The sequence below is a fragment of the Rattus norvegicus genome, chromosome 10 (genome assembly GCF_036323735.1).
Source record: "Rattus norvegicus strain BN/NHsdMcwi chromosome 10, GRCr8, whole genome shotgun sequence".
In the NCBI taxonomy this organism is placed as follows: Eukaryota; Metazoa; Chordata; class Mammalia; order Rodentia; family Muridae; genus Rattus; species Rattus norvegicus.
Genome location: NC_086028.1, coordinates 63,890,903 through 63,905,117, shown reverse-complemented (window position 1 = coordinate 63,905,117; position 14,215 = coordinate 63,890,903). Strand labels below are relative to the sequence as shown.

The following is a 14,215-nucleotide window of genomic DNA, read 5'->3' as shown; positions in this document are numbered from 1 at the left end:
AAATGGCGTCCTCCTTGCTTGCTGGCGAACGACTCGTTCGCGCTTTGGATCCTGGCGGAGAACTGGAACGGGAGCAGCTGCCCCGAAAGCTGCGTGCCCAGCTCGAGGCTGCTCTGGGGAAGAAACACGCGGGCAGTGATAACGCCACGGGCCCCCGGCGCCTGGTTTCCTTCCGTCTGATCCGAGATCTGCATCAGCACCTGAGAGAAAGAAGTGAGCGGTCCCCAATCAAGAGTCGCCGCCTTATTTTCAGATCTAATCCCCTCTGAGTCGTTCTTCTTTTTTTTCCTATCACTCTCGAATGCCTACTGAGTTCTCATTTATCCACTCCAAAAGCCTTCTCATAAACCCTGGGTTTAGGACTCCATTTTAACTTCCGTGAAAATTCTTCGTGTATGACAAAACGTATTTTCAGAATTTGTTGAGTCCTTTTTTAGGTCCACCTAAGTCCATGTGACTTTTTAGGAACTCGAGAGTCTAGCCCAGTACTATCTGCCAGGTTGAGTTTCTCCATTTTGAGGCCATGTATCTATAGTGAACTTATCCTGTTTGGGAAAAATGATTTTTCCTTCCATCTCAAAGGCAAAGGGAGAGAATACAAGGCCCCCAGTTTAGGGGTGAGGGTAGGGAAACGGTAACAACAACAACAAAACTATTGAAAGATTGAAAGATCTGAACTGGAGAGTTGCATCTAGTTCTAGACATTTTAAAGAGGTCATTTCTCCTCTTCAGACCTATTTATCTGTCAAGGTAGGGAATAGGATAAACTAGCATGTAACATGTTTTGCCAGAATTGACATATCCTGGCCAGAAGTGCAAAAGGTAGATGATCAACTATTCAGACTTAAGAGAACCTTAGAGAAAGATCCTCTAATACAGTGTCCTCTGAGTCATTAGCATCACAACTCAATCCTGTCTCTGTCTAGGATGGATTTATTATTTTCACAGAAATAACTTACCATTGGTAGGGTAATTGAAAACTGACTGTTAAAGTGAAACCGTGTGGCACTAAAAATATACTTAGGTGGAATTGCCCTAGATTTTTCTTAGTTGAAAATTATCTTGAGTAAAATGAAAAATAAATGAATAAACACAAGGAGAGAAAGAAAATGATCACAAGGCTGGGCATGGCATATGCCTGAAATCCTAGCATTTGAGGGGCTGAGGCAGTAAGATTGTGAATTTTGGTCTAGATGAGGTACATGAGAATTCAAGAGATAGGCAGGTGTATCTTAATGAGTTTAAGGTTAGACTGATCATATAATGACTTTCTGAGCGAGCCTGGTCTACATGATAAACCTTGTCTCAACAACATATATATGAGTTAACAGAGACAGCCATGTTTTATTTGGATAAAAATTAGGGATACCCCCTTCTATCAGCTTTCCAGCCTCAGCTACATGGGTCGTTACGTGAAACATTTTTTTCTTTCCAGATTCCATGCTATACCTTCATGAACTCCTAGAAGGCAGTGAAATCTACTTTCCAGAGATTGTGAAGCCTCCCCGGGTATGTAACAGATAGATCTGTGAGAGTTGGGTGTGGGATTTATTAATCAACTTTTAGGTTTGAAATCTTAGATTTTAATTCTTTGGAATAGCTGAAATGCGGCTCAGAAGAGTACTTGACAAGGGTCCTATCACCAATCTATAAATAAAATTGGGGGTTGGGGGGCAGTGAAATACCTCAATGAGTGGGACACTTGCTACCAAGCGTGGAGGGCAACCTGGGTTCAATCCTCAGGACCCACAGGGTGTAGGGAAAGAGCTAACTCCCAAAGGTTGTCTCTTACCTCCTCATACACACTACTGCTTGGGTTTATGAGCATGTACAAAAGATTTTAAAAAAGAAAAAAACAAACTCTTGGGAATCTAAGATCAAAGAAAGAAACCTTCTCTGGCAACTTTGGAAAACTGAGATCCAGTAAATAAATCATTTTCCAAAGCAGTGGAAACATAACTAGTTTGCAGCTATCCCAGCACCTTTAGGACTACAGTGTACTTAAAAACCAATGATTATGATATATTCTGTAACAAGAAATGCGTAGAAGAATGTCATTCTTCTCTTGTGCTTATTTTTGCTTTAGAATCCAGAGCTAGTTGCCCGGCTAGAGAAGATTAAGATACAGCTAGCCAATGAGGAGTATAAGCGGATCACTCGAAACGTCACTTGTCAGGTAATGACACACACACCCCAGTACTCCTGATGCAGGGACAAATGAATCTCAGAGTTTGAGGACAACCAGAACTATAAAGTGAGACTCTGTTTCAAAAAAGAAAAGAAAACTGTGGGAATTTGAACTTGGTTTATACACTGTTCTAGAACTGTAAGACTTGTGTTCTATGTGGACCAAAAAAGAGTCTTTGGTGTGTTCACTAAGACTCTGGGCTTAGATGGTAACAGATTTTTTTTTTTTTTTTAAGATTTATTTATTTATCTATTTATTATGTATGCAGTGCTCTGCCTGCATGTATACCTGCAGGCCAGAAGAGGGCACCAAACCACATTTTAGGTGGTTATGAGCCACCATGTGGTTGCTGGGAATTGAACTCAGGACCTCTGGAAGAGCAGTCAGTGCCCTTAACCTCTGAGCCATCTCTCCAGCCCTGGTGACTGATTCTTAAATGTCACAGAAATGGATATGAGCAGTGGAGCTTTTTCGTTTATGGGTTTCTGTGGCCCAGGCAGCCTCCCAAATACTAGGATTACAGGTGTGCCTGTAGCCTCTTTTTCCTGACAGGACTTCTTTGGCATGTTTCTGCTGTAACAGAGGAAAGTAGATGGGTCCTGGGAGCCTGGATCCTCCTTTTTATGATCTAAAAGACACCATCCAAGTCCCAAGCTAAAGAACCAACGGAAGGGCAGAGTTAGTGTGTTGGCGAATAGAAAGGTTGACACTGGGCTGGGGGAGGGGACTTCTGAACTGCTCACTCTGAAGTCATCTGTTTTGTTGTTGTTTGGTTTTACAGTTTTGTTCATTTGTTTACTTTTTCCCAGGATGCACAGTGTGGGGGGACTCTCAGTGACCTAGGAAAGCAAGGTAAGGTGCTAGAAACCCAGGCTGCTCAAGCCTCTCCCTGGGATTGGTCATGGCCCTCCTTCCTAACGCACTATTGTGGGATCAAGGCCAAGCTATTCAGACTTGGTCTCTGAAGAGAACACAATAGATGGGGAGGCAGCCATGAGGTAATTAGTCCTCCCTGAGAATGCTGACCTAAATGTTTCTTCTCTGAACTGTTTTCAAAGTGAGGTCAGTGAAGGCTCTGGTCATCACCATCTTCAACTTCATTGTCACAGTGGCAGCTGCCTTTGTCTGCACTTACCTAGGAAGCCAGTATATCTTCACAGAAATGGCCTCGGTGAGTAGGCACTGGACAGGACAAAGTGTCCCTTGTTGGGTTAATCAGCTGGATATATTTATCCAATGAACAGGGGACACTAGCTTTCCAATAGTCCTGGGGTGGGTAGCAGTCCCAAGAGCTACCTTTCCCTTACAACTTAAGGCAATAGTTCTCACCCTTCCTGATGCTGTGACCCTTTAATATAGTTTTTCATGTTGTGGTGACCCCAACCAGAAAGTTTTTATTGTTCCTTCTTAGCTGTAATGTTGCTGTTACAAATCATAATGTAAATCTATATGCAGGCTGTCTGATTTGCAACCACTGCAAAAGGGTCATTTGACCCTCTAAGGGGTCGTGGTCCACAGGTTGAGAACTGATGACTTAGGGACTGGAGTAGGGAATCTCAGTCCTCATTCGGGGTGCTGAGGGCTTGCAGATTTGGGTGCTGGCCAACATCCTTTATCCCTAATTCTTCCCCTGCAGAGAGTGCTGGCTGCATTGATCGTTGCCTCGGTGGTAGGTCTGGCAGAGCTGTACGTCATGGTAAGGGCAATGGAAGGAGAACTGGGCGAGCTGTGACGTGCTTCACCATCAGTGTCTGGAAGGAGTTTGGGGAGCCCCAGGCTCTCCTTTGCCCATCACTGACTCTCAGTCATCCCACCGTGCTCTCTGTATTCATCTCCAATTAGTCAGAGGACCAGGTCAGGTTCTTTGGGGAGCCCTGTCTGCTGTGAATTTCCTTGGGGAGGGATAGAGGAGATTCAAACAGTGTTTCTTTAAAAGAACTGATCTCAGTAACTTTTGAATCCAGTGCCCATCTGCCTTTGCTGGTCCATTCTGGGGTCTACTGAGTCTGGCTTTTCTCATTAGAAGTAAGTAGAATCCAGGCCTTTCCCCCAGATGGACTATACTGCCTTGAACTGGCCCAATAATCAGAAGACAGGCATCAATCAGTAGAAGAAAAACCAGTTGATACAGGATGATGGAACTAGAAGCGAGGCAGCTAACTCTTTATAGAAAAGGAAATGGTGTCAGACCATTTTCCAGAAGTCAAACAGCCTGAGAGAAATCAGATGATGAGCTATGGCCCTCCTCCAAATGGAGCCAAAGATGTCTACCTTGTCCCGTTGTCTTCATTTTGTTATACTTTTCAGAACTTAGGTAAGTTAGAGAATCTGTTTAAGGCACTTGAAAGATGTTATTTATTCAATAAATATTTATTGTGTTCAGTGTATTTTGTTTTTGGTCCTCTAAGAACACAAAGCAGAGAACTTGCATAATTCTGTGAGTTGTTCAATATCTGCCCTTCCACTTGTGACAGCGTCTTGCTGTGTAGCCCTGGCTGATTTCTACCTCTGCCTCCTGGCCCCTAGGATTCAGGCATATGCCTTGGAGGTCTGTTTGTCCTGCCTTTCTGCCTCCCTGCCTGCCTGCCTCCCTTTCCTTCCTTCCCTGTGTATGTCTGACTATATGTGGACCATATGCACACAGGAGATGAGAAGAGGGACTAGAACAAAGCTATGTGTGGATGCTGGGAATTGCACCTCCATTCTCTGCAAGAGTTGTGAATGCTCTTAACCCTGAGCTGTCACTTCAGCCCCTCAAGCCCCTCTGTTCCTAATTGTAGACTTTATTTCTAGCAGTGCTCTCATACTGTCTTCTCTCTCCATTTTTTAAGTATATTTTACATCCTGATGTGAATATAAATAGGGGAACATATGTGCCAAGGTTTTCATATGGAGATGAGAGGGCAACCTTCAGGATTTCGTTGTTGAAGCAGGTCTCTGGTTTCTGCTGTCGCACTGTATTCTCCAGGGCACCTTTTCCCATCTCCACTTTGTAGAAGTGTTGTACTATAGATATGCACCATCATATCCAACTCTGGATTCTGCTTGTCTGTGTTGTATAGCCAATGTTTTTACCTACTGAGCCCTCTCTCTGGACTGTCTGTTTGCTAAGCTTCTCATTAACTAGATCAGTAGACAGTTTGTCAACTGTGTTTACTCATTCCTCTTACTCTGGAGAGTGTCAAGTGTAACAATCTGTAAGTGGCATTTTACAATGTTTCTGATAACCAGGACTGTTGAAGGTTGGGTCAGAAAGTCTCATCTTAAGCGTTGTTGGGGTGTGTGCGTGTGCGTGTGTGTGTGCGTGTGTGTGTGTGTGTGCGTGTGTGTGTGTGTGTGTGTGCGCGCGCGTGTGCACGTGCACACGTGCGGGTGCGCATGTGCTCAATGTTCCCTGTATGCCAAACTATCCTAGCCTTAAGTACCTGAATTTAAGTAGAAAGTCTTCCAAATGCTAGAGGTTTTGACTCCATCAGAATCTCTTCCAACGACTATGACCAGCCTAGGGTGTCTCAGTAAACCTGGGGTCCTTTGTGGGGAGGGATTGTCCACTAGATCCCAGCCCCTCCACACAGGCCGACAAGCTTCTGTGGTATCAAGCTCACCAACAACAGTTTTGTGTGCCAGGCGCTATGCTAACATCTGGGGAAAGCAAGAGAGAGCCACGCTGCAGGGACTGCTCCATGTACCCAGGCAGAGTGCGGAGAGCTAGCCGACCAGGTCATAACAGGAACGTGAATTCTCTCAACCACTTCTCTCTCTGCCCTACTTTATTCAAAGCACTCTATGAGGCGCATGGCAGCTGGTCAGAGGGACAGCATGTCCAGCTTTACCAGTTACTCCTGAGTTCCTCTGTAAAGCAGCAGGAAGTAGCATTTAATGGGTTTTTAACTGTGTGTCATCAAATGAAGCTCTTTACTTCCTCTGCAGACAGGATTCCAGAGTCATCGCTCTATAGCAAAGCTAGGGTTGCCTGCAGCAAGACGAGCACAGACCCCATGCTTCTCTCCAAAGCAAAGCAGCTCCAGAGGTGGAGGCAACCTGCTGTGACCCCAGAGCCTGGGAGAGCTCTGAGCTCAGCAGAAGCCTGGACATGATTCCAACCCAGAGTCTGTGGCACCTGGCCCTATCAGGGATTCGGTAATGGCAGATAAACTTCCCAGGCAGGCAGACCTCATCCCCATTAATTTGCAACACAAAAATCCAGATTAAAGTAAAGAGTTGTTTTATTTGGAGATTAGTCAGTATTACAGATGACAATGATACCAACAGCCCCCACCCCCAGTTCTGTCAGGTTGTGCCCAAAGCCCACATCAGAGATCAGCCAATCTGATCTTTGGGGAAATTCAATCAACCTTAGACCCAGGCTTCTATTTCTGTAACTTTAATATCACTCTCTTCAAATCCACAGCTCTGATTAATTTGTCCAGGTGGCAGGAAGTGGGGCAGTGGAGCCCCAAACCGTGAAAGTGTGGGTCCCAGCAGTCTAGTACCCTTTCCTTGGCACACATATGAGCTCCTGAGGGCCTTCTTAGACTGGTGGCTGCCCCTTTGGAAAAGAGATCATCCAGCTAAGATAATAGGAGTTGGCGAGTGAAGCCTGTCAGTAAAGGTGAAAACTATGGTCTCTTACCTTGACAGTACCTTCTGATGAGACAAAGGGCATGTGCTCCCAAATGGATGCCAAGTCACTGCACAGGACCTCAACTAGGGTTCTCTCTTACCTGCTCCCTAGGAGAGACGGTGGGCTGGCTATAAAGCCAAAACCAAGGTTTAAAAGCTCTACACCTAAGTTAGGAGTGGTCTACATTGGTGACGATGGCTGAGGTATAGATAAGGTCAGACAGGTTGCCCAGTGAAGTCTGAGGAACAATTTGCTCTAAAGAGTGAACTCCTGACACCCCACTTGTCCCACATGGGGCTGCAGCTTTAGCCCCTGACCAACTCTGCCCTGGACCCAAAATGGGGGCTAGGCAGGAGGTCTGTGGTGGGCATGCCGAAGTCTGCTGAGCTGAACTGGTAGAGTGTAGAGGATGGCTTGGTGTTCCAGGGTCCCAAGATAGCTGGGGAGTGTCTGGAAGAGAACAGTTTGGGGGAAGCTCCAGCCTGGCATTTAGGGCTCCTGGCTTTCTGTCCTTGATTCTCTTGGCTCGACGGTTCTGGAACCACACCTGATAGGAAAGATAAAGGGATAGATCTTGGCACCAACACATGTCTGCGCACTCGCACACACACACACAAGCATGCACACTGGACAGAAAACAACTTGAGGGCATCCCAGAGAGAAAAGGCTGTGTATTGAGCCCAGAAGTTGGCTCTTGTGACTCACCTGGATCTTGGCTTCTGGCAGGTGAGTTATCTGAGCCAGGTGCTCACGGGTGCTGATGTCAGGATAGGGCCTAGCTGCAAATACCCGTTCCAGCTCCAGCAACTGCCCAACACTAAAAGTGGTCCTCTTCCTCCGATGGGGACCCAACCCACTGGCACAGCCTGTGGGTCAGGATGGGAATCAAACCAAGACCCCAGCCTCAAAGGCTTGGTCAGCCTCTGCAACCCCTATTCCCTCCTCTCTTCACCCTTCCCCATCCCACCTTGCTACACTTCCTCGACCTACCTACCCTTTCCCCACCAGGTCACCTGGAGATGCCTCCACAGGACTGGCCATGGAGCTGACACAGGGTGAGGAGCTAGAGAGCCATGCCCCAGCTATGTCCCACACCAGACTTGGGCCTTAGGGTTTTAAGCCGTTCAGAGTGGGTGGCCCCGCCTCTAGAGGAAAGAGGCTTGGCATTCATTCAAGATAGGTTGAGAAGTGGGAAACACAGCAGGATTGGGGTTGGTAGAGATCTGGGTTTGACTAGATTGATGCACACCCCACCTTCACCAAGAAGCTGGTTACACCTCCCTCCTCAACCTCAGCCTCTGACAGTCTACACCTTCAATCCTGTACTTTGTGAAATTCTTCCCTCAAACCACAGAAACCCACGGCTTCAGCTGTGCCCTAAAATTCCCAAGTATACTGGTCTTGGCTTCCTTCAGGGGAAAGAGGGTGGATTCCTGCCCCACTCTCTGAGGACTACACAGTGAAATTGGATAGGATGGAGATGCTGTTGAAGCTGCCTCCTGTCAGCAGGGATAGGGAACAGATGTCACCACCAGCTTGCCCTCAGGGCTGCCGACCCAGCATCCTAGAGCCAGGGAAGACTCCATAGGTGAACCAGGGGTTCACAAAGACATTTACATTTATAGCATCCCCCTTTCGTGAGGGTGCTCTGAGCTGCTTTACTATGAGGGAGGAGTTGTATGTCGAGTCCTTCCTGTTCTTGCCCTCCCCCCTCTCTCTCCCTGCCCTATGCCCAGGACAGAGGCCTCGGAGAAAAGCCCCCATTAGGGTTCATGTTGTAGAAGTCTGTCTCTCTGTGGCTCAGGAGTTAACTGTATCACAGATTTATGATGGACAGCAAAGCTGAGTTGAATGCCACCCCGTCCTGTTACTCGTGCCCTCCAAGGTCCTGGTTGACTCCATGATCAAAGAAGGCTCACCTGGGGACGATGCCTGGGAAACTGACAGGTGGCAGGGCCTCAGAAGGAAGGGGTCTCACAAGCCCCCATGCTCTGATTTAGGAAGAGCACCTGAGCCCAGGGAGGGTCTTCTCTGTCCCTCAATCAGTCCTGAGAGCTCCACTTGCCCTCCTTTATTCAGGGGTGTCATTGTTTGAATATGCATGACCCAGGGACTGGCACTATTTGAAGATGTGGCATAGTTGGAGTAGGTGGGTCACTGTGGGCATGGGACCCTCACCCTAGCTGCCTGGAAGTGAGTCTTCCACTAGCTGCCTTCAGATAAAGATGTAGAACTCTCAGCTCCTGTACCATGCCTACCTAGATGCTGCCATGCTCCCACCTTGTTGATAATGAACTGAATGAACCTCTGAACCTGTAAGGCAGCCCCAATTAAATGTTGTCTTTTATAAGACTTGCCTTGGTCATGGTATCTGTTCACAGCAGTAAAACCCTAAGACAAGGGGACAGGGCTGTCCACCCTATTCAAGACAGTAGTCTTAAACTTGGGGCCAACACTTTATTGGGCTGGGAGGAAAAAGCTGGAGGACGAGGTTTCTGAAGCTCAGCTGTGTGGGTGCTGATTCCTACTTCTCAGAGGTTGGGCAGCCCAGCCAATACTGAGCAATGGAGCGTGGGTAGGGAGGATTCACAGAGTCCACTCGCCGTGTTCTAAGGTTAACTCGGTAGTACTTGTCTGAAAGAGAGAATGGAAAGAGGGTATGTGAGATTCTGCCTGGTCCTGTCCATGGTCCCAAGAAGGAAAACAGCTTTTTCTCAGAAGGGAAGGTGAACACCAGGCAGTTAGGGTCACCATCTACAGGCTGTGTTCAGCATCCAGGGACCAGGACCTGCGGGAAAGGCCTAGCCAAAACCAGTCTACGGAGTAGAAGGGGCTCCCACCTCCAGAGAAGAAATAGACGCTCTGAATGGGCTCGCAGGTGGCAGGTATGCGCCAGTTCATATCATAATCGTAATTGTAGGTTCCTAGCCCACTCTCTTCGCTGGAGAGCAAAGAGAACCAGACTGAACGCGATGGGCGACGAGAGCTCATGCTGCGACTGCGGCTGCGGCTATGGCCACGTCCTCGGCGTGAACGGTAGCGTTTTCGACTTCGACGCCCAGACTTCTGTTTTTTGGCCTGGACAGAGCGGAATGTGGAGCCAGTGATGTAGATGCGGCCGGCCATAGCAGCGTCCACTTTCCCTGGTACACCATGCCAATCCCTGCTGATGAATTGGGGTCCTTTGGCGCCATCTGTAACAGGGAAGGGGTTAATGCACTTTGAGGATTCAGGCTTTGATTCCTCCAGCAAGGCATTATGTCTCTGTTTGTCTGCCTGCCTATCCTCTTATCTACCTACTTATCTACCTATTTGTTTTTTTTTGTTTTTGAAACAGGATCTCAGCACCTACCCATGGCTGGCTTGGACCTCTCTATGAAGACCAGGCTGGCCCCTTAACCCAGAGATCCCTTGCCTCTGCCTCTGAGTACTGGGATTAAAAGCATGTGCCGCCTCACCCAGCTCCAGTAGGACCTTTCGAGTTCATTTGCTAGGCCTTGCCTAAGACACACAACTCAGAGGGTTGGGGATTTAGCTCAGTGGTAGAGCGCTTGCCTAGCAAGCACAAGGCCCTGGGTTTGGTCCCCAGCTCCGAAAAAAAGAAAAGAGAAAAAAAAAAAAAAAAAGACACACAACTCAGTACCCAGGTCCCAGGCCCCAGCCTCCCTTTCCAGTGCTTCTTCCTATGTCCTCTTTCCACTGTATCCCTCATATCTCTGCCCCTTCTAAGCCCCTCAGCCACAGCCCCTCCTTCTCCTGTGTTAGGCAAAGTCCAAGGTATGGGGTCCAAATGGAGCCAAGCCTTACTCCCCAAAGTCAACAGAAGCAAAGTCTAGCCAGAGCAAACAGCTCTTGATCGATGGTGCCACAATTCCAGGCCCCTCCCCCCCGACCCCTCACCATCACAGCCCAGCCCTACTTCAAACCCATTTTCCAGAAAAAGAAGCCAGACTTGCCCTCCCTCCATACCAGAGGATCTGCCCCAGAAGAGGAGTTCAAAAATGTTCTCCCAGCTGTCCCGCTGAAGCAAGGCAAAGTGCTCAAACACGGCTGACAGAGAACTTCCTTCACATTCCTCCTGGCTGGGCTGCTGCTGAAATTCATACTCCCAGTACTGTTTTCCTGAGGAGCAGAGCAGATGGCATCAGGAGGGATAGCATAGGGACTCCACCACTTGCCCCCTTCTCCTCCCACCCTGAGTACCCTTGAAGAAGTAGACCCTTTCCCGGCCACTGTAACTGTGGGCAGGAAGGGCTAAGGCTGCGTCAACGTTGTCTGGTATGCCACTGAAGCCTTCAGAGATGTTTCGGGGATAATCAGGGTCCAGGACACCATCCTCAAAGCGCCAGTACTGACTACCCTGAAGGGCAGACATGAAAAGAGTGATGAAAGAGTGGAGACATACTGCTGGGGACAGAAGCAGTCCTATATCCTAAACTGACTGTCACTAGCTCCTGGAGTCTCTGACTGCCTTGTCTTCACAGCTCCCAGCACCTTCCATGTCACCCTTTACCTTGATTCAGACTTAGGTCTGGTACCTTGAACAAGTAGGTCTTCCCCTGACAGTTGATGCGAGTGAAGGCAGCGTCGATGGGGCCCTCGATGCCCCAGACATCTTGGATGAGTTTGGGGTACCCAGGCCTCACTGCTGTTTCATCTAGCTCATAGCAATACTCACCTAGAACAGGGGAAACTGTGTGAGAAGCAGATGTTCCTAAGGCAGACACTACCTCCATCAAACCTGTCCACAGAGTCACCTCGGAAGGCAAAAAGGGAACCATTCTTGAGGTCTGTGAAGGCATCAAAGGGCTTTCCACTACACAGCTCTTCTTCTGGAAACTCAGAGGTTCCTTCATCAGTGGTGTCAGGCCTTGGGGCCACTCCCTGTTGCCCCACTTCAGGTTCTTGGGTGTTTGACTGTTCCTGAGGATCAGGAGTTGTTGGCTTTATAGTCTCTTCGGCTCGAGGCTTTAGGTTGAAGTGTAGAGAGGTGTTCTCGGATTGCACGCCAGTGCTGGTACTGTTCTTGGTTTCCTCCGGGTAGTCATAGCTCCAATACTCATCTTCTGGCATGGTAAACACATCCCCCCGGGTCACTGCAGGCAGAATGGGACGTAGTGAGTGTCCAGTGGTGGAGGGACCCTGGCCCAGCCATCGGGGCTCTGACCTCACCTTGGGGCTTGCACTGCTCCATGTAGTCAACACAGCAGCTCTGATAGTAGGTGCAAAGCTCATCACATTGACACTTCTTGCTGGCCATGAAACCCTGAGTGCAGCGGCCCTTGCATGACTCTACGAGAGGCAATATCAGATTTACAACCCAGTCTAGGGCACCTGCCCACCCTACGTTACCCTAGATGCCCACCAATCCCCTCCCACACCTTGGTCAGCCAGAGAAACCAATGCCAGCAGGGCTAGTATGAAAAAGGGCCTCAGAGATGCCATGGCAGGCCTCTAGCAGAGGGCCTTGGCAAACTGGGCTCGGAGCTTCTGGAGTCTCACTGTCTTGCCTGGGGAAAGAATCAGACTGAAGAAGAGCTCCTATTTTCCTGGGTTTCTGCCTTTATTTGCTCATCCTCTGACCCCGCCCCGTTCCCATCCTCCAAACACAGCTGCAGCAAAGGGTCACATTCCCAGAACCCCAGCCCCAGGAGAGCTGGGAAACAGAACCCTCGCCAAGACCAGAGTCAGCAGGGTCATGGGCAGGAGGGATAACAAGCTTAGTTGGGAAGGTGGGAAGAAAGCCGGTGTTGTCACCCTCTGAGCCAGTCACGATAATCTTCCTGAGCCTTACTTTTTTTTTTTTTTTTGGTTCTTTTTTTCGGAGCTGGGGACCGAACCCGGGGCCTTGCGCTTCCTAGGTAAGCGCTCTACCACTGAGCTAAATCCCCAGCCCCAAAACATATGCGTTAAGACACATGCACATGCGCATTTTTGGTCTTTTTTTTTTTTCCGGAGCTGGGGACCGAACCCAGGGCCTTGAGCTTGCTAGGCAAGTGCTCTACCACTGAGCTAAATCCCCAACCCCCACCTGAGCCTTACTTTTTATAAAATGGGACCATGGTGCCTTGCCTCATCAGGTGTTGAAAGATTCCATGAGCTAAAACAGACAAAACGTTTGGTGCCCGGAGTAGCTTCCAACTCATTCCCATAAGCAGTTATTGATTTACTGTTTGATCAGGCACATCCGTGCCTGGCTAGGTGCTTGTCCCATCCCACCCCCCAGTTCACAGAGGGATATTTAGGGCAGTGGAAGGAGGGGTGAGGGAGAGCCAGCAAGCACTCTGGGGGAGGTTTTCTTTTCTTCCCATAAAAGAACAGAGCTTCATTTCTGGCCTCTCCTTGTTCTCTTTAAGCTGGGTGTCACAGCATAGGAAGTAATGAATTCTAATGCTTCAGGCCAGAGTCCATTCCTTTTTTTAAAATTTAAGATTTCTTTCTTCTATGTTTTGTGTATAAGTGTCTGCTCATGGGTGCATCTGTGCACCACATGCCTGCCTTGTGTCTGTGGAGGTCAGACGAAGGCTTTGAATCCCCTGGAACTGGAGTTTTGAACAGTTATGAGCTGCCATTGGATGCTGAGAATCAAACCCGGGTCCTCTGCAAGAACTAGTGCTCTTAAAGTCCCAGATCCCATTCATGAGGCTTCCACTAAACCATGGATCCTCACTGGACCCTCCTGGACCCACCTTCCATGACCTCATTTATTAAAAATGGACGCATTGGGCATACTTTTTAGACTCTAAGTGTGATCCCTCTATAAAGAAAACGCTCACTGGTGTGGAGTGTCAGGTTTGGGGCCAAATGTCAGGCACCGGCACGCTTCTGAAGCCCCTAAGTTTTCTGTTCTGTAATCATAGGTGGGCGTGCCTTTCGTGTCACCTCTCTATGGACTGCAGTAGTCTCAGCGGCAAAATGAAACACGAAATTTTCCTCCCTACAGACGTGTGAAGCCTAAATGGCATTAAAGGACTTTAAGAATCTCAACTGCGACTCTTTAACCATCCAGAGGGGACGGGCATACATTCAGCCAGCTTGCTACCACATTACCGGGGGAGGGAGGGGGCGAGAAGAGCGAGCAGTGGGAAACGGAGGACAGCTCTTCACAGCCCTTTCTACTACATCTTACTCACCACAAAGGGGAGACTAGGGAGAGGAGGCGGAGCCAGGTGTGGGCGTGACTGGAGACCTGGGATGGGTCTTACGCCTGCGGCGGGGGCGGAGCCTACGAGACCTAGAGGTGGGGCATCTAGTCCTTGACTCCGCTACTCAGAGGCGTGGTTGCTGTTGAGCATCTCAGCTCCGCCGTGCAAGAGACTGGAGCTGCGCTTTGTTCCGGGCTCCCGCATCTATACCCTCCCGCGTCCGGTTCAGGCTTCTCTCCCTGCATCCCCTTTCTAAGC

General features: G+C 48.8%; 3 protein-coding genes across 3 annotated transcripts; 1 reads left to right on the top strand and 2 right to left on the bottom strand.

Annotated features, from left to right (window-relative positions):
• The first annotated feature begins 2 nt into the window (after positions 1 to 2).
• Tmem199 (transmembrane protein 199) lies at positions 3 to 4,575 on the top strand. The gene is made up of 6 exons (NM_001024992.1): positions 3 to 213; positions 1,436 to 1,509; positions 2,087 to 2,176; positions 2,998 to 3,040; positions 3,247 to 3,359; positions 3,825 to 4,575. Exons 1-6 carry the CDS (start codon positions 3 to 5, stop codon positions 3,918 to 3,920), a joined length of 627 nt encoding a protein of 208 aa, NP_001020163.1. The 3' UTR covers positions 3,921 to 4,575.
• A 2,406-nt stretch (positions 4,576 to 6,981) lies between these two features.
• Sebox (SEBOX homeobox) lies at positions 6,982 to 7,853 on the bottom strand. The gene is given in 3 exon segments (NM_023951.1): positions 6,982 to 7,359; positions 7,518 to 7,678; positions 7,826 to 7,853. Coding segments are annotated over 3 exon segments (567 nt in total).
• Positions 7,854 to 9,255: 1,402 nt separating this feature from the next.
• Vtn (vitronectin) lies at positions 9,256 to 12,336 on the bottom strand. Its single transcript, NM_019156.2, has 8 exons — positions 12,194 to 12,336; positions 11,985 to 12,104; positions 11,570 to 11,908; positions 11,351 to 11,490; positions 11,016 to 11,172; positions 10,782 to 10,934; positions 9,653 to 10,006; positions 9,256 to 9,446 (listed from the first exon to the last, which is right to left on the bottom strand). The coding sequence occupies exons 1-8, from the start codon at positions 12,255 to 12,257 to the stop codon at positions 9,337 to 9,339; spliced, it is 1,437 nt and encodes a 478-aa protein (NP_062029.2). The 5' UTR covers positions 12,258 to 12,336; the 3' UTR covers positions 9,256 to 9,336.
• Between the last annotated feature and the right edge of the window lie 1,879 nt (positions 12,337 to 14,215).